This window comes from Erithacus rubecula, assembly GCF_903797595.1.
Source record: "Erithacus rubecula genome assembly, chromosome: 3".
NCBI classification, from domain to species: Eukaryota; Metazoa; Chordata; class Aves; order Passeriformes; family Muscicapidae; genus Erithacus; species Erithacus rubecula.
The window spans coordinates 137,116,562-137,137,024 of record NC_136689.1 but is presented as its reverse complement, the minus strand read 5'-3'; the positions used below and the strand labels follow the sequence as shown (position 1 = coordinate 137,137,024).

The window sequence follows — 20,463 nt, the reverse complement described above, 5'->3', positions numbered from 1 at the left end:
AACTTATTCTGCTGTGGAAAACCAAAGGCAATTTCCACTGCTGGCAAACTAACATTGTCCTGTTCTGAAGCTCTTCACATGCATTTTGTGGTGTCTGATGTGCACAGTCAATTTAACAAAAAATTACCATTTCTATTACTGGATCTCAGATTGCATATTCTAAAAAAATCATCTCATGTCCTGGTTTTATGGGTTATGTGCAATGTTAAACTGCCAAGTTTCAAATCACAAGTTCATTTGTTTCTGTGCCTTGGGAGGTATTTACTTAAAAGCGAGTATAGTAAGCTCATAGAACTGCAAAGAGGAAGAGATAATATACACAAAGAACACAAGTAAAGACACAGTGTATTTTTTGACATACATTTTGAATAGTTTGTTCTTTCTTCTCATATAATCACACAATTATCTTGCAATGGGAGGGACAGAAATCAGGAAAAATTATGTTGCAATGACTGGTATAACCATTGCTATGTAACTGATCCTTTAATTGGCTTGTAGCAATGCCAAGAGCAAAACTTCTGCTCATAATTCCACTTCTACTTTTAAGTGGCATTGCAATCTCCAGTTTGGAGGCTGCTTCTCTGGAGGACACCATATCCCAGTACATCCCCAGTACAATAATGATGAACATTTGCCACCAGTCCTTAACAGTGTGTCTAATTACTGCCTATATTTGTCAAACACAATGTGCTTTGGAGCCCTCCACAGCAATAATTTTGTACACCACTTAAAAATCACATTTGTGGGTGGCAATACAACAGAAAATAGCAATGCTTGGTATCAACAAATTGCTCCTCTGGTGCATCATGGCTAAAAACTTCTAGAAAAGTACTTGTATCTCTCAGTTGCAGTTCATGTGCAAAGACTATTTGTTTCTTTTTCTCTTCAAAATACATAGTTTTGAGAAAATACCAGTTGTTGTTCAGATCATATTTTGTATTGGCAAGACCAGTTTATGTTCTGGATTAATTTGAGAGTGAAGAGTGTAAAAGAATGGGATAAATTTGGATGAAGCTATTCTGGACTGTGGGATTCGCCTTCTGACACGTGGTAGAAGATGCAGGTTCCCTTGTTCTGCACAGACCAGCTGAGAGTCTGTGCATTCAGCTCATGTCCTTTGGGATTATTTCCTGAACAACACGCACTCTGCTGAGCAGGTTTAAATTCCTACCCAGGGTTTGCAGTAGAAAACACAGAGTCAATAAAAATGGTATCTGAGTACAAGTAGTATGTCTGCTTTACAGATGGTTTTGAGTAAGCCTACTTGCTGAACTTATGCATCTGGAAGTTAAGCATTTAAGTCATAGTCACTCCCTTTGCAGTCTGTGCAGAACCCCAGGCACCTTAACCACCAGAGGGTGGTTAAGCTCCTCACTGGACAAGTCTCTAGGCTAAATCAAGTGATTGTCTTCCAGAGGTGACTGCATCCCTCCCTGCCAATACTGGGAGGCCAGACATCAACAAACAGACACCTGCACTTATATGCTTCCATGGATATCTGCAAAGTTAGGTGTGTAAATCTGAGCTGGTTGCTCTACTCTGTCTTTATAGTCCATGGAAACCTGAAGTTCAGGCAATAAAGCCCAGAAGGAAAACTTCAGATAAGCCAGACTAAGAGGACTGATAGAAAATATACAAGCATGACGCAGGGTCAAAACTGTAAAAATTTGCGTTGCTGCTCTAGGTCACGTAGGCTGCAGGGGGTAAGAGGTGAGGCAGCACAAAGGTGAAATGCAAGAGAGGTGCCTGGCAGAGATCACTGAGGTCAGGCAACACTGAAGCAGAGTAATAAAATAAAATCAATAGCTTCTTGGATTACACAGCTCTGAAGTAACCAGGCAGGGCAGACTCTGTCCTTCATATGGGCAAGCAGTCTTAGATATTGAGGAGCATTATTGAGGGAAAAGTTTTTTTATCATAAGATCTCTATTTCTTGTAGTTGTGCAGGCATATAAAAAGACAGTGGAATAAGGCAAATAAACCCATAAAAATAGAAATATAAACTTGCAGTTTATTTTGCTTTTAAAACTAGACTATAAACTGAATGGTTATGGAGTGTTACACTGAGTGATAGAAGTGTCATAGCTCCACTGAGCCTCTTTACCTCCAGGCACTAAAAGTTTGGCTCAAATCCTCTATTTGTTTATCAAATACAAATACCTACATAATACACAAATCCCTATAAAGGCGATTTATTCCCTCCCCATCTGTTATTTGTTTCAGAAGAAAAATCTCCTTGAAAAGAATTCCTGTATAGCATTAAAGTACCTGAGGAAACCAGGTCAATAAAACAATAAACATATTTTCAGTTGTTGTAGCAGCTTTTAAGCCCAAATGCAAATTCTGTACATTTATTCATCCCCTTCATGTAAAGATGGTAATTCTAGGACACTGCTGTAGACTGAGAAAAGAGAAAACAAGAGTACAATAGTGGCCTACTGTGTTGGTAATGAGTGGAAGCAAGACTGATCTGTCCTTTGTTTTATTTAAAAAGATCAGAGCAATGAACAATTCAGCCACTCTTAACAGTGGCACTGCTCTGTCTAAGAGAACATGGGTCAATGTATTTTAGCACTATATTCCTCCATGGGTTTCAAAGGGGCTGGAAAATTCAAGTTAAATATAAATAGTTTAAAAGCAAGGTAAATTCCTGGATTTCACATGTGAGATTCAGTGGCAGCAAGCATTCTCCTTTATTAACAGAACGTTTTGCTTGTGTATCCACTCTAACATTTTCCAAACAAAAGGCAAAGGATTTGAGAGAATCCAGAAGCAGTGGTTCTGCCATTGTTCATGTGGCCTGTTGTCCCTCTAGTTCACAAGTCTCACCTCTGACAGTGATTGCTACCTGATCTTGGCATGAATGCAAAAAACCCACAGCAGGTAGGTATGGAATAACCTGCTTTCCATAGAAAGTGGCTCATAACTAGAGTTTGGTTTCACTCCTGACTCATAATGTTCATTCTCTTTTCCAACCTTTTCACACTTAATTTTGACAACCATTCTGCTAAACATTTCATCTTGTTCTGACTCTTCTTTAGCTTCAGACCAATTTCTTAAGGGCTTGCACAGGACAAATTTCATATCCTGCATCTTGTTTATAACAATTCTTCCAGCAATAGCCCAGTAAAAAAAGGGGTGAGGACATCAAGAGAACACAGGGAATGGAGCCAAGATACAACGCCCAGAACCTCATACTTTGTTGCAATGAATATTGACAGTTTTCTGCCCCTGCCTGTGAGATTAGGAGAATTCCTTCTGTCAGCTGCTTCTCCAGGTCTCCAGGAAAGGGCTGTGTATCCAAAATCTGGGAAGGAAACCAGGTTCTTTCTTTAGTTTGCTTTTAAAACATACTAAAGTTCATTACAATTATCATCTAAAGTACTAAAACATCACAGACACTAACTTCTGCAGAATAAATGCTAATAGTATCACATACATGCAATACTCATTCCTTACCTATGACAGCTGGATATTAGCTTCACTGGGTCAGTTGGAATTTAGTGCCAAGGCAAGACTTCTTTCCATGTTCTACTGCTCTGTTCACCCACCTGGTAGAGCAAGCACTCTCAGGGGCTGCCAGCAGTGACAGCACAGCAGCACATCAGGCTGTGCCTTGTACCCAGCCAGCCACCCTGACAATTAAGATTGTTTCTAGTTTGACATACAATGCTCTTGTTCAGGAAGGAGCTCAGGGTGTTGTACTGCCTGAGACACTGCAATTATTGGCTTTTGGTCATTACTGATTCATTTCACATTTGCATCTGGTTTTCTGGGGGTGAAAAGTTTCTCTTTATGAACAAATTCTTTGCCTTCTCTTTTATCCAATTTGATATTAGGTTGAATGCAATACTAGAAACAGCTGGCTGGAGTAACTCATCATTATTTACCTGCACAGGAGTGAGTCATGCAGGTATAACATGCATATTCCAATTCTTTGTTTTTCTGAGTGGCCAGTGACTAGAAAAGTTCTCTTCCTTGTAACTTTTATCCTTAGGAAGTTATTTTCTTTTTGCTAAAGGAAAGAGGAATCAAGACTTCCAAAATTTTGATCTTTATTAATCCATACAGAAATTGAGTGATTAATTAAAAACAACACCACCATGACCTAAAACATATTAAAAATGCCATTTGATTTAAGAGTGGATTTAGGGCCTCACAGTCACTTCCACATTTGGAGATTACTATATCTCTGTAGTTACTATGAACTGCCTATAGCTTTTCCTTCCCATTGCTGAATGAAATATTAGTGCAAACTATCATCATGATCTTACACACCATCTGTTTCTGCTCCTTTTCTCATCTTTCTGTGATCATATATCTCCCTATTTTAAATGGATTTATATGTCATCTACATGCAATTAAATAAATCTTGCAGGAAATAGAACTTTTGATGATCTCACTAAAACAGTGGAAGTAGTTTGAAATTTAAACAGACAGTAATTAAATATTCATTGCCACTTTCAGAATTAATTAATCCAGCAGTTAAATCTTCACAGCAGCTATTCAGCAGGAAACATCTAAATGTGGATTCTAATCTATTCTGGATATTGGTAATTTTTTTGATTTGAGGGGATATGCACACATAATCCTGTTCAGGAAAGAGTTCATTTACTGGTTTAGATGACCCTCAAGCTTCCAGACAATGAGGATACAAATAATTTTACAGGAAGACATTGGATTTTTTGACATCTCCCACCTGCTTATTTCCTTCTTTAAAACTATATAGGTGATAGAATCAGTTAATTGATTGGCATCCTAACTTGTATTCACAGAACTCATAATGTGATTTTTTAAATGTAATTTTCATAAAAGAGTTCAGGCTATGAAATTTTACAGTTATTGACAGGATACATCACATTATCATGGTGTATAATTGCATTTGCTTTTGTACAACAAGGCAGCTTCAAACAGCAACTTAATTATCAAGAAATTAGGCAACAGAGATTGAAAATTGCACTGAAGACTTCAACACAAGTCACCATGGTTACTTCTGGAAAAGGAGGGGGCCAGTAAGTAGCAACTGGACTCAGAAAAGGCTCTAAAAGCAGCCATGGGCCCTTCCAAAGTAACGGATCAGGCACAGCCAGGCTGAGAATGTCAACACTGTAGTGTGGGTGGAAGATGTCTGGAGTAGAAAGTGAGAGAGCAAAAGAAAGTAGGAGGCTGATGAAAAGGAAAAACAAGGAAAACAGAAATCTGTGATGTCAAACTGCCTGAAACCTCTGGGGGGATGTAACAAAGCTTTTGTTCATGACCTCTTTCACTGAATATGTAAAGAGGTTGAACAACAGCTTGGGCTGCCCTTTCGGTGGTATTTAATTCTCATCTCCTGCGACTAATTAGCTTTGCTCATTAGAAGTAAATGGGATCAAGGGGTAACGTGGGTAACAGTGACAGCAATGTTCTATAAAGCGTGAGGGAAAGCATGAGGAACAGCAGCCTCAGACGCAGTGAATGTCACTGAGGGTCACTGCAGGTCATCTCATCCATTTTACACTACAAAGTGGTGGATGTCTCCAAGACCCTAACCCAGCTTGTTGTAAGGCTTTGAGACCTTTATCTTTCTTTCATGTTTGAAAGAAAGGCAATGGTATAATATCCTTGGTGTGATACACCACCCCAGAACTTAGCAGCCAGATGCAGGTGCTGGGCAAAGGTGCTTTACAGCATCCATGTGCTCAGCTGGGCAGAGCTGGGCAGGAGCTGCTCGTTCCTCACATCAGCCACCCCACGCCCTGCTCAGCACTTTTACAGACACAAAAATCAATCTTACACACCTAGTAGCATGTCAAAGTACCCCCTGATGACAGTCACAGCTTCACACTGATGTTGGAAATCCTCTGTACAGCAAAAATTACCAGGGAAAATTTTGGACCACCTAGTCCTTTTTTGGGAGAGGTAAAATAGAAAACAGCTAAGTTGGCTCAATAAATGTAAACTATATATGTTTCTTTCCTCTGGCATTCCTGACCCTCTTTTGGAATAGTTCTCTTCCTTCATACATTCCCTCTGACACATTTTAATGCAGTTTACTAACTGAAACAGTTCAGTGCTCTCACCTCACCCAATTTACTAACACAATAATTTTTTTTATCTCAAAGGATGTACTGATCTTCGTATTTTCCAAGTAGAACACAAATATTGGAGAACAAAGGGCAAACTTTTCCATTCTGCTTAGTGTAAAAAGCTCTAGGATTCATTTGAAGAAATGTTGTGAACCATATATTATAATTGTGGGAGGAATTGCAGTAAACACCTACATTTGGCTCTTCAAAGTCTAAAGAAGAACTAAGAGACTGTCTAAACAGAACTAAGAGCTTGATTAAGATAAGGCTTCACTTAATTATTATATGAAGCAAATCCCATCCTGTAGAAAATTACCCTTCAGAAAGTTGTTCCAGTTGTTATTATTTTTCACTGCTAAAATAAAACTCATATTCTGACTAGTTTTGGCTTCAAGATTTGCCATACATCAGTATACATGGCTGGTTGTGACTGTACTGTATAATTTTATTGTGTGCTGAATATGTTGTTTTATAAAGCAAGTATCTTAGAGACCATGTTTATGTTAAACTCACAAACTTCCAATTATTAAAAGAAATAAACTGATCTCTGAAGTGTCTTATTAACTAGCATTTTTCCAAGCCTTTACTAATTTTCCTGATATTTTTTAACTATGTGCAATTTATCTTAGACTGAGGACATTGTAGCTGAATACAATATTCTGAAAGCATTTACCCTGAAAGACAGATTAGATAGAATATGTGTAACTACACATCTTGCATTTGATAACCTCATGTTTATAATTCAAAAACCTCCCTCTCAGGCACAGTGTTTCAGAGGGAGCTTACTTCAGTGATTGTCTTCTGCAATCTTTAGATTTGTTTAAACCTCACATTGTGCCTTCTGCTTCCTGAATGTTAAAAGCATGGAATAATTTACATGAGAAAGATGAGGAGCAGAAAAGATCTTGACACTGTGTAAGCACTGCTCAGCACTAAACTAACCTAAAACACCCTTGTGTTAACAACAGTTTTTAGCACAAATCCCAAACACAGCCTCGTACCAGTTACTGTAAAGAATTTTCTCTTGTGCCCCACAAACTCAGTAGAGTCTAAGCCAGAAATGGTCTTCAAATCATTTGTGTTTATCAATATTATAATGCACATGATTGTACAAAGCTCTACAATGATGGAAGTGGTGATGGTGAGAAATATCCTCTGGCTGCCCTTGATCTGTAAATTCTTAATCTACGAGAGCAACTTTTTACACAGGCAGATCATGATAGGAAAAGGGGCAATGGTTTTAAACTTTTAAAAGAGAATAGATTTAGATTAGATGTCAGGAAGGAACTCTGCTCAGAGGGTGGTGGGGCACTGGAACAAGTTGCCCAGAAAAATTCTGAATGTCCCATCCCTGGAAGTGTTCAGTGCCAGGTTGGATGGGGCCTTGAGCAGCCTGGTCTAGTGAATGACATCCCTGCCAAGCCATAGGAGTTGGAATGAGATGTCTTTCAGGTCCTTCAACTCAAGATATTCTGTGATTCTATGATTATTGTTCTAAGACTACTGCAAATTCTTGTTTTATTCCTAAACTATAAGATCTTACTAATTTTTTTCACTATTGCAATAAATAATGGTAATTTAACCTCCTAAACTTGTCTTACATTCAATTCTAGACTGTAGATAGAATTTTGAATTTTAGAAAATGATCAGTATATTTCAGGGCTCCCTTTTTGAGTGAACATTTGTGTCTTATACTCTGTAGATTACTCCACCTGCCAGCACACAAGGACTACAGGGTTAGCCCCTAGCTGGGCTAGCAAGACCAGAGGAGACACTTGTTTTTCAGAAATTTGAGTCAAAATAAAAATAGCTTGTATTCTCTGGGGCTGTTTATCTGCAAGTGAGATAGAAATTTTGACCTGCACAGGTCAAAATATAGCACTTTATATAAAAATATAGTACTTAACTAGTAAAATATAAACCGTGTGTAGTTGCAACATTCACCTTTACACTGGCAGGGAAATCATTCTTCCTTCATTAATATTCTATTACTCGACCACATAAGAATATAATTATTATATGTACACCTATTATTTATATAGGACGAGGGCTGCAAAGTATTTCCTGCCAATATCCACAAAAAGATTTGTCTCAGCTGTGTGGTCCCTAGAAGGCCTAGCAGAAATTCTCTTAAAGATGGTTGGCATCTTTCTGCTGCTTTCTACATAAACTGCCTTCCAGTTTTTAAGGCTGAACTTACATAATTTTCTGTGTAATATTTTTAACAATTTCCTTCTAGTTCTGTCAGTTGGTGTATAAGCCATCTCTATTAGTTTGGTCACTCATAATATAAATCATATCAGGAGAAAATTAGGCTATCAGCAAAAACCCTAAAAAAATACAGAGAAACTTCTGCATTTTTAGAACATTGGAAGAAATATGAATTTCAGCAGGTTCTCAAGCTCTGCTGGAGTGTCAGGGACTAATGAAAGTTACTGTATACCACCTGCTGAACAGAGTTAAGTAGACAGTCTGATTAATTAAAGTGTCAGTTCAGCCAATGGTTTCAATTTCCCTTTCTCATAAAATAAAAACTCCAACAAAAAATTATGGAAAAAACCTATTAGGTTATTTAGGTAATTTCCTGTTCTTGCAAAATAGTCTCTCCAATGACATTTTTATTCAAATTTGTTCAGTGCAATTTAAAGGCTTGAAAAGGTGTAAACCTCAGCTGATGGCCACAGAAGAATTTACAGTCTGCTAAACCCTCATGTCAATCCTGACACACAAGTAATGACTTTTATTTTCCTAACATTTGTATTGCATATTGTCTACTTAAATAATGTCTTTGCACCCTTCTATAGAGTGAATATTCCTATACAGCAAATACCTAAAGGCTATGCTAGAAACTTCCTGCTCATTGTCCTTCAGTGTCTGAAAAAACTCGCAATGTTTTGAGTCCTGTCAAAACAACCCAAGAATAACCCAGATGCAATCGCTTTTTGTAATACCTGTACAGTGTGACGTGGGCTTCAGTGCTGGGAAAAAGATAAAGGCTGTTTTTTTACCAGAGGCCAGTGTTCCTTCTTTGCTCTGTTTCTGCAGTCTGGTGCAATCCAGCTGTGTGAATGTAAAATCAAATGTCTGGTACCTTTGGTGTTAAAGAGCTAGAGATGTGGCAGTAAATTCTGAGTGCCTTCTGAAGTCACCTTCGGATTAAATGAACTAGGCGTAAAAAGTGTTGAAACACTAATCTTAGAAAATTAGGATTTTAGTTACCTTGCTGAAAACAATTAAAAATTAGAAGGGAGTAGTTATCTGAAACTTAAATAATTAATTGTCTGTCATTCCATGTTTGCTCAGCTGCACTTACAATGGGAAAAGATGAAACTAGGGAGCAGAACCACAGGAACATAGACAATGCAACTAGAAACCCATTCTTTGGAAAATTAGACTGTCCCCAGAAATCATTTGTATAGTCAGTGATAGAAAAGGTCAAGAGTTTAGAGTGAGGAAGACTCGCCTTACTTCCTCCTTTTAAGACCCCTCCCCACGAAAATGACCCCAGACTTAATTTAAGAAGTCAATCACTCTTAAAACTATTCAAGCTAATTATCATAGGAAGCAGGGAATGGGAGGGGCTGTTATTATGAATATGTATTTGTTTGATTCCTCTGCTAATAAATAGACTCTGTGATCACCTGTAATTTTGCAGTGTGTATTAGAGGATTACATCACTCTGCTGCCCAGCATTGAATAAACATACACTTTCTAACTTTAAATTGTTAGAGAGTCTTTTGTCCGTCACAGTTGAGTATCGGTATTAGACCAATACTCATATTTTGATAATTCAGTGTGAGTCCCTTGTGATTATTTAGGTTCTTTGCTGTCTAATTACAATATGTAATACAGTTTGAATACAGTGTTTTGACAAAACAGTGAACAATTGTGGATTAACCCACATGGAGGTATTTGTAACAGAGAAACTAAGAGAGGTTTAAAACCAAACCTGATTTTAAAGCAACTTCTTTTCCCTCAAGACATAAATTCTGTCCTGAATGCGGTGGTTTGGTTTTCATTTATTTATTTATTTATTTATTTATTTATTTAAAGTAACTGGTCCGGGTGTGTCAAGCAGAATGCCTGCCAATTAATTTTAAAGAATACAACCGCTATATGTAAGCCAAGTGGACTAAACCTAAAGCTGGATGATGCAACACCACAGTACTCTAAGGCAAGGGCCTGGAAAACGAGAAAGACAAGCAAAATCTCATTTCTGTTGCCCTGCTAAGCTGGAGGAGCCCTGTGAGCTCGCAGGCACCGGGACAGGGTGCGCAGCGTGAGGGACCCGGGGGCAGCGTGAGGGGCAACGTGAGGGGCTCGGGGGTAGCGGGGCAGCCTGAGGGGCCCGAGGGCAGCATGAGGGGCAGCATGAGGGGCAGCATGAAAGGCTCGGGGCAGCAAGAGAAGCTCGGGGCAGCATGAGAAGCTCGGGGCAGCGCCGCCCCGGCCGCTCGGAGCCCCGGGCGCTGTCGGCCGGGGACGCCTGCGCGGGGCCGCCCCTGGGGCCCGTCCGCCCCGCCCTGCGGCCGTGGCTCCCCGAGCGGAGCGGGGCTGGGCCGGGGCGGCGCTGCCGCCGCTGCTGGCGGGAGCTCGGCGGGGCGGTGCCTGGCGCGGACCGCCCGGCCCCACCGGCGGAGCAGCCGCGGGAGCGCGGCCCGGGCGACTCGGCCGCGGGCGGTTCTGGCGGCCCGAGCGCCGCGCCCTTCCCCGGCTCCATGTCGGCGTGGCTCGGCCGGGCGGTGCTGCTGCTGGGGCGGCCGGGGGGCCCCGCCGCCGTCCCCTCGTCCTGCCTGGGCTCGCTGCGGGGCCCGCGGTGCTGCTGCCGCCGCCGCCTGGGCAGCCTGCGGGGCGGCGCCGAGGGGCTGCTCCTCCCGCGGGGGTCGCGGGCGCTCGGCACCCACCCCAAAAAGGAGCCGATGGAGGCGCTGAACACGGCGCAGGGGGCCCGCGACTTCATCTACAGCCTGCACTCCACCGAGCGGAGCTGCCTGCTGCGGGAGCTCCACCGCTTCGAGTCCATCGCCATCGCCCAAGGTGAGCCGCGACCCAGCCCGAGCCCGGCTGGGTGGGAGGGCCGGGCAGAGCAGGGGCTGAGCCTCCGAAGTTTGGGGGTCCTCCCGCCCTCGGCCCAGCGACTCCTTCGGGCGAGTGGGAAACTCCAGCAGGAGGAGGCATCGAGAGGCGCTCGCCTCTGTGTGTTCGCATAGTTGGGCGTAAATGAGGCACACAACCAAAAATTTGTTTTCCAGAAGCATCTTCAGCATCTTTTGAACTTAAATCGGCCCGGTGTGCCAAATCCTCGGTGGGTCTGTCATCCCACCGGGTGTTTCAGAGAGCCACGGGTGGCCATTTTTCGGAATTGGAGTAGGAAAGTGTGGTTCATGAAATCCTCCTGACAGCAGGGCAGCAGTAAATTGATTTCAGACCTTTTAAGAGACGCCAGGCTGCTGCTGCTGCTCTGGGAGCTCATTCATGAGTTACACTTTCCTGCACGGAGCTGCCGGCGCTGTTTCTTGGGAAGAAACACACGGGAAGGTGTGTGTGTGCTGGGGAGGTTTACCGATGTATGTCTAAATACAGGGCTATGCAACGCCAATTCAAGTATTTCACAGTGATTTTTCTCGTCTGATCCAACTGTTCTTGCCAACTTGACACCGTTCCTTAAACAAATCAAAACCTGGCAAACCCAAATCCTCTTAATTACAACCTCCTTACTTCTAGTTCTGATCCTCAGCTGTAATTTACAGTCCCTATTGCAGCGAAGATGATAGCGGGTACTTAAGAGATCACTTTGCATTTGATCTAGGCCTCTTTGTGACTTTGATAGTAGCGTGCCCTTGGAAAGGGCATTTCTGTGCCTTGTGGCTCCTCTGTAGATACGTGGAAAAAAATTTGGGTGGGCAGAGAACAGGTCTGGGAGTCAGCTGTGAAAGTGTTGCTTTTGTGGAGAAACAGAACCCTTTCAGGTATCTCTTTGGTTTTGTTTGTAACACACTTGCATATAAACACTAGTGTTTCTAGTTGGAGTGGGAGTAGTTCACTTAGATGCCTCATTTTGGGAGTAGCAGCGCTTTTGTTTTGCAGACAGTGAATCAGTTTTATTTGTTTTACAATACGGAGGATAGAGTGTTTTGAACTCTAAGTTTATACTAACTTTTGGATACTAACAACTAATACTCTTCCCAAATAAATCCTTCTCAGCTTCTGAAGGGTTCTTGCCATGAGGTTTTTATGTGAGTTTCTCATTGTTTATTGCTCAGATTAATCAGAACGGAGCTGTGTACCTGGAGGATCGTGTGGTGGATATCAAAATGTGACTTTAAAATTTCAGTATAGTGTCTCAACGTTTATACAGATATAAATCTACAGATGGTTGTATTTAATATCTTGTTGCTCAGATGCTGTTAGTTATGAAAGTCTATTGTGTAAAATGCTGGGACTTTCTGGTGATTCAGGACTTAGAAGCGAAGTAACAAAAGCACTAGTTTGAATTTAGACATTTTACTGCATGGGAGATTATTAATTGGTGTTTTAAGTTTATTGCACTAGTGGAAATTGCAATTCACTTGTGCCTGAAACTGTAATCATTAATCTTGCTGGAGAGATTGTTTCAGTAAAATCTCAGTTGTGGGTTTAGTAGTCTCATAGGTTAAGGGCTGCATGAAACGTTGTAGTGCCATCAGACCTCATCCTTGGAGTCAGATTCTTGATCTGCCCATCTAGCTTGATAGGACTTTTTTTTTTTTTAGATAATCTTTTCCTTTAGCCAGTTCTATTCATGTTTTTACCATGAAAAAAGCATGCAGTACATTAACAGCTGTTAGCTTTTACCTATAAGAAATTGTTTCTTTGTGTGTTACCAAAAAAGAAAAATCATAACTGAAAATGGCTTCTTGTAAGTCTGTTAAATAGAAATTGGAGAAAAAAAACCGATCTTGAATTTATTGTCCATAGCTTTTTTCTGTGGAAGACTGCTGTTGAAATAATTCAGTTTTTGCAGGAAGAAGGACAGAGAGGTGTAGGGATATGCATCATCACTCTCAACGCTGTGGAGTCCCAGAAGAAGACAAGGCAGATAGAAAGGATACACTTGAAAGAAAATTGGAGACTTTTCTGAGCTAGATGTTTGTATTCTATCTTTAAAATGCTTTATTATGTTTAGAAAATATTTTGTATGATTGCTCTTTCCTGCTGTTGGAATGGTGATTGTGTAGCAATGACCTGAATAAGTACACAGGTTGTGAGTAGCAGATGAGGGGAGAGCTGTTTGTGCCTTGCTTTCTAGGTACTTTCTCTGATTGACTAGTGTCAATTTTGATCTTTACAAATCATGGGTTCAGCCAAAACAAAACTGCTTTAGAGATGTTTGGTTTCTTATCAGTCTTCTTATTTGTTGGCAGCATGCTATAGATCCCAGCAGCTGATTCTTTAGCTGAGGTCACTAGTTTTATTTTTGTGTTGATTTCTAATGAAAGTGATCCAAATGCAGCCTTCAAATTCTCTTCTTTACTGCTTGCGTAAATTCCCGTGTTCTGTTTGAGTCTGAAAAATCAGTCTCTCCTTGATCATGAAATGCCTATGCAGATTTACTACTGTGCTTAAGCTTGTTTTGTGCCTGTGATCTTTTCATAATTTTTTATGGAAAGGGAGGTGTTAGTCCATACCCTTCTTAACACAGTCCTTACTGGGTTAAGTTTTGACCTTCTTCCTTCACTACCTCTTCTGTGCCCTAACAGACCCCATATCAGCTAGGGGAGGCTGTCAGCAATATGGGGAGACCTGGGCACATCAAGAACCAAATGGGGCAAGTTCCTCAGCCCATTCCCAGGCCCACCAGCAGAAGGATGCCATTCCACCAGCTAATTGCCCTAGCACGCAGTATGACAGGACACACTATCTGTGGCCTCCGCTAATGGCAGAGGCTGCAGGGAAACCCATCCCTTGCTGCGGCTGCTACGCCCAAGGACGGTCCTCAGGTAGGTGAGCTGTAGCTGTTACCTGTAAGTTAGGTGAATCTCTGAAGCATTTGTGAAACTTAAAGCATCTGTTTGTGCTGTAGTCACAAAAACTGTAGGTGGGAGAGGTTTGGGAATATGTTCCTGCCTGCCATCACCTTGTCACCTGTATTACCTGGAGGTTTATGAAGCTTCCAGATACTGGGCATTAGAGGTCACTTAAGCAGTCTAGCTTATGAATAAACACTGACTGAAATTCTGCTGTTTGTTTTAGTGCTTCAGTAGACAGAGCTCTATCTGTGAGCATGTGATGGCTGAGAGCCGAAAGCCTGACGTTAAATTCATAGATGTGTTTTGCATAGTAGAAGCTGGGGGAAGACTGTGAAACTGAATCTTAATAGAATGGTTCTCAGAAAATATTTTGAAAACTATCCTGATTTAGACTATAATCTGTATCTTACCATCTTAAAATTTAGTCAAAACATCACTGAGCTCTTCTTTCTGAAGAAAGCTGCAAATTCTTTCTCATCTGGATTTAGTTTTCCTTCTGCATGGAAGTCTTTAAGTATTTTTTTTTTTCTCATTTTGAGCTTTGGAAAGATAAGTAAGGTGTCCCATTTTTCAAGGAAGAGCTTTGAAACAAATTTTTCAGATTTTAGCTTGTTTTTCTTGGAAGTATGTGAGCCACACTCAGCCATACTAGATGGAGATGATAGATGTGGAATTGAATACAAGTAATTTGTATATTTCTATGTTTATAGTTACAGGAAGACTGAAGAAGCAAGTAGGCCAGTTGATTTCAAATGTAATAGTCCTGCTTTCTGTTTCTAGAAGTGATGTCCTGTAATCAAGGCTTAGTTTTGTTGGCTTCAGATAGTCAGATTTCTGCTGTTCCTTTCTTGCGTGATGGAAGTGAAAGTGTAAACTATTTCAGAAAATATGGAGAATGATTTAATGCTTCTGACCTTCTATAGCAATATTCCATTGATGAAAGTGGCATTAGGAAGAAGTTGGTACTTCTTGATTCAGGAGATTACATTCAGGCTTTTTACCTTTTATTTCCAGTGTATGATATGAGATATTTATAAAAAATATACTTGTGAGCAGTACAGCTGGCCTGGTAATGAGGAAGGAAAATTAAAGGGTTTGATTTTTTAAAGTACGAAGTACTAAACTTGGCATTTTTGGTGTGTCTTTATTGCTTCCTAGGGTGCTGTTGGTCTTTTATGTGCTGCTTTGCAATATTCTTGAGCCCAGATCTAACTACTTTTCATTAATATTACTAACACAGTGGTTATCTAGGGCCTCTAAGAAATCTCAGGTCTTGACCGTGAGACTCCTTTGTTTTCCCATCTTTTGTTGCAAAGATGGGGAAAAATAAATCCTGTTTTCCTATTTTTTGTACATACACATAAAATGCATAAGTATGTGTGTATATAATACATAAAATAGATGCTTTTAATATATAATGTATATACATTGAATACAGTTCCTTGAAAGCACCCAGTTGCATTTTGTATTTTTAGTGGAGGACTTTTGTGGTATGATCACTAAATAAAAGGCCTTTTGGAGTGGAATATTTTCTTCCTCTGCCTGTTGAGGTTGTGTATTACCTGGAAAACATGCAAAAACACCATAGCAATGAGTCTTGGTAGCTGTTTTTGTAATTTAATTTGCAGGTTTTTGAAGAATGCAGTTTCTAGCTAGATTTTCTTTGAAGACACTGGCATGTCATACCATACCTAATAATCTGAGATACATAAACGGCACATTCTGATAGAAAACTGTTCATAAATTCAAGTTACTTCTTGTTCCTGTTAAAAAATCCAAAAATCTAGCATGCAGGTGAAGAACTCCACCTCCTTGCATTCCATTGGGCTAACAGCTGGTGCAGAATCTCGGAGGGAATTCACAAGGTTTTAGCTACTGTTGGGTGAAATCTTATTGGTGTCAGAAGAAACCTCACTGGCTTATGTTGTGGTGTTAAATTTATGAGCTCCCCAGTTTACTGGAATAGCCTAGGGAGTGTTTGAACCTATGTGCCTCTACTTCCACAGCTTTACAAAGACAAGTTAATTCAAAAGATGCAGTGTCAAAAAAGACGAATGGATTTCACAGAGGTTTTTAGACACTCTAAACAAGTCTCCTGTGAAAAGGGTTCCCTCTGTTGCATGAGTCAGATGCTTCTTGCTGGTATGAGAAAACTGGTTCATCTGTGGTGGTTTAGAACTACTCGGATTTTAGGGCCTCTTTTTGTTAGAACTGAATCTATGCTAACACAAGAAAGCATAATTCCATCCTTCTGGAAGTACTTGTCTTGTCTGAAGAGTGATTTTACAGTGCCAGTGTGAGGTTTGTGATGAGGACTGCCCTCAGCCTGCTGAGCTGGGAGAAGAGGAGCTGTTCATGCTGTTGAGCTTTAACAGGGACCATGGCACCTGGTGGGGACAGTTCTCTCTTCCTCTCTCCTTCACAGACCCAGCATATACAGGTGAATGCTATGCTGTGTGTGGGACAATGTCATCTACTTCTCTCTCCCTTGATGTAACCTAGGTCAATGAATGTTTTTATTGCTATTCTAGGAAAAGGTCTTCTGGCAGACTGCTGGCAAGTGTCTAATTCACAAGTTTGAAGTGCTCTGTCAAACTGGTAAAATTACAAACTCTTGCCAGCCTGCCTGTATGAATTCTTTTTATGCTCTTAGACCATTGCAGCCTAACGCAGGTTTACTAATCCACTGCTGAGTAAAAAATACTAGGTGGTGAAAGAAATACTGTGTTTCAGACGGAAGGATGTGCTACAGTTTGCTTTTGAAACTTTTTGTTTAATATACTCCCCACCTTCAGTCCCAAGTCTTGGAGCCCTCTCATGAAGGCAGAGTGCTGAAGGAAAAGTGTTACTGAGGCTCTACTGATCATTTTCATTAATGTCTGAACCTCATGAATCACAGAATCATAGAATATCCTGAGTTTAAAGGGACCCACAAGATTCATCGGGTCCAGATCCTGGCCTTGCACAGGACACCCCCAAAAATCACACCATGTACCTGAGAGAATTATCCAAATGCTTCTTGAGCTCTCTAGGATTGGTGCTGTGACCGCTTCCCTGGGGAGCCTCTCATAGGACCCAACCATCTTCTGAGTGTGGAACCTTTTCCTAATATCCAACTTCAGCCTCCCCTGACACAAATTCAGGCTTTTCCCTGTAGTCTGTCACAGACAAGAGATCAGTGGTTGCCCCTCTGCTTCTCCGGGCTGAATAAGTCTGGGCTATTCAGCCTGGAGAAAAGAAGACCCTGGGGATACCTTGTAGCACATTGCAGTACATAAATGGGCTTTATGAGTGCCCTGGAGAGGACTTTCCACAAAGACCTCGTGATAGGACAAGAGGGAATAGCTTTGAAGTGGAGGAGGGTAGGTTTAAATTAGCTATTGGGAAGAAATTCTTTACTATGGGAGTGGTGAGACACTGGTATAAGCAGTCCAGAGGAGCTATGAGTGGCCCTTTCCTACAAGTCCAGATTGGATGGGGCTTGAGGCAGCAACAAGGGTCAAGTGGAAGGTGTCCCATGGGGTTGGAACTAGATGATCATTAAATCCTTTCAAACCCTGACTATTAGGTAATTTAGAGGCTGAGGTTTAATGTCATAAACAAGAAGATTGGTGCATGGTCACTCATGGTAAAACTATTCTGAAACTGCTCTCTGAAAATGTCAGCTGTAATTGTCTGACTTTGAACCATATGAAGTAAGATAATGTTTTCTGAAGTTCATGCTTTTGCTGTTGCGGTTTGATTTGCTTCCATATTCTGAAATTTTATTTGCTCATGTAACTTAAAGCAGGTTGTAGTCTGCTTAAATGCAGAAACTTTGTCTTATTTTTTTGCAGAGAAAACCCTGCAAACAATCAAGAGGAATTGGTGTAAAACCCACAGAAATCCAGTCTTAATATTTACAAAGGCTCTTTTCTTGCTGGCAGATGCTCCAATATTGATTGGAAGTTTTTAAATAATGACTGATTGCTGTTTTGCTCTTGAAAACTTGTTGTAGCATTCAGGTATCCTAAGCCACTGGTACCACTTGAGAAGCCAGCAGAGGAGGTAGAGTCACCAGAGACGACCAGTGAATTTGGTACAGTAGAAAAATCCCAAATGGAAAAGTGTGTTTGCTGACATGTGGGCTGCTGGTTTGACAGAATTTCTTGCATGCTTGTTTTGATGCATTTGGCATGTTTTGCTGCAAGAAATAAAAGTACACAGTTTTTGTTTGAATTTGTTGAAAGGCTTCAGTCTCAAGATTTTCAGGATTCCACATCTTCAGGTCCTTATGCTTAATGTGACCGAGGTGTTTCAAGCATAGGTCTGTTGGAAACTGCTGTACTACATATACTATATACTGTACTACAGTTTCTAGTTATTACTTCACCAGAGATTTCAGATCATGAAACAACTTAATTTCTTTGAAGCAGCTCAATGTCAGCTAAGTTATGCTTTTTTCTTGGAAAGTGATGTGCATTAAATTACATGGTCCAAATACAATGAAGAAATAATGCTATTATTAAAAAATATTATTTAGTTAGCTGCCTTTGCCCTTTCCTGCCAAAGGTAAAATAAGATTGTTCCAATTAAAAGAAAAGATTGCTTCAATTATAATTTGTTTTGTCTTTTGCACGTGTTTAAGCATGTGGTGAATATAAAATAGTGTCATGAACAAGTATCTTTTAAATCATGGATCAGAAAAAATATCTGAATCCTAAGTCATTGTTCTTCCACTGTCTTGTGTCAAATAGTACATTTTAGAACTAAAAGGAAAATCTGTCTCCCAATAACTCTCTTGTCCAGTACAAAAGCTGCTTTTGATTCAGGGCTTTTTACAGAAGATCACTTGAAATGCATCTTTTATTTAGAGTGCAACTTAAACCCTTGAGAGTGATAGATTTAAAACATTTAGATCTCCTTGCAACAGGCATGAATGAAATAGATCATGTTTATTCTGTGAACACAGAGGTTCCAGTGTGTAACCTCAATTAAAAGAAAGGGAAGTCTTCCAGTTTCTCTAAGAAATTATTTAAAGCTGACTCATTCTACTGAAAACTCTTAGCTTTACTCAGCCTTATTTATTATTTAATCAATCCAAATATGAAACTACAAAGGGATCTGTTGTCTCCAGACAAAAAAAACCCCTTTTTCAAAGCAAGTAAGTGGAAAAATCAGATAAGTATATCATGCAAACAGAGTATTTAAAGTGTTTTGTTTCCTTGTGCTGCTATTTAGATTTTTTTACAAAAACAGCTAATTTGGGTGAAAGCTGGACATGGATATGTGAGCTGCCTTCTGCCCCTTTTCTACTTTATCCTTAAATTAGCACAGTGATATTTCAAATGTACTGAAAGCATGCCTATTTGTTTCTGTTTTGTTGCTGTGTGTGAGAACTTCCTTTAACAGTGAATGAACATGGAATTTTTGGAACATGACTAACTCATGCCTGAAACCCATGCTTCCTCTGAAACATGGGGAACATTTTAAGGCAAAGCCCACAAAATACTTTTTTCAACCCAACAGAGTGCATGTTTCATTCAAAACTATGGAATATAAAACCATAGCTTTTTCCCAGTGTTTTTTTCCAGTGTTCATTTATTTAGGATTCTTAGATATTTATATGCTGATTGTTAATAAAATACCCTCCCTAGCAGCCATAATACATAGTGATACTTGCTACTTGCTATACTGTTTTCCTGCATCAATTGCCAATTTCCTTTTGTATGTAATGGGCTCATCATGTTTATTCATTTTTGGGTATCTTTTGAGTTTTTATTAAATTTTATTTAGACTGAGATACTTTTGGCAGATACTAACAGGTCATTATTTTTTAAAAATCACATTATTTTCTCTAGATAATAAGGGGAAATAGGAACATATTTAAGACTCTCTGTTTTGAGATGGATCATATTCTCTATCAACTCTCCTATTGGCTTAAAGCAGTCATAAGAGGCATGTGGTTTGCTTTAATGTCTTCTGCTGCTTGTGTGTAGGGATAAAACCTTTCCTCAATGCTTTTAAATACTTTATGGCTTTTAGGCATTTCCAGAATTAAAACTTGCCCTACTGTTTGGCAGTGATCTTGGTGAAAGGATCTGCATGACCTGGGGGAAGGACACAGCTTTGAAAAATCTTTCTGATTTCAGGAAAAATGGAGAAGTTTGAGACAAAATATTCCTACATGAGACCAACTTCAGCTGAGAGGAGTCAGATACAATGTCCACAGTGGCATGGCCTTAGGTTCCCAAAGCTCACTTGGAGGTAGTCTGGGATCTGTAGTCTGGGCATGAGCACTTTCAGAACATTCTGGAAGCCTTGAGGGAGGGTTAGGAGACAGTCTCTGGTATGTGATTGTTGCTGTGCCAGGGACAGAGGTCTGTGCTTTGGGTTGTGCTGTCACA

General features: G+C 40.3%; 1 protein-coding gene across 3 annotated transcripts in view; it reads left to right on the top strand.

Moving 5' to 3' along the window:
* Nucleotides 1-10,608: 10,608 nt before the first annotated feature.
* TMEM65 (transmembrane protein 65) overlaps nt 10,609-20,463 on the top strand; it is a 30,997-nt gene continuing 21,142 nt past the window's right edge. For 2 of the 3 annotated variants that reach the window (XM_079299800.1, XM_079299802.1), the window contains exons 1-2: nt 10,609-11,105; nt 18,075-18,155. In XM_079299800.1, coding sequence (XP_079155926.1) covers nt 10,787-11,105; nt 18,075-18,155 — 400 coding nt within the window. In that variant the 5' untranslated portion in view covers nt 10,609-10,786. The remainder of the gene's footprint in view (nt 11,106-18,074; nt 18,156-20,463) is intronic. The other variant, XM_079299801.1, reaches the window with a different exon arrangement.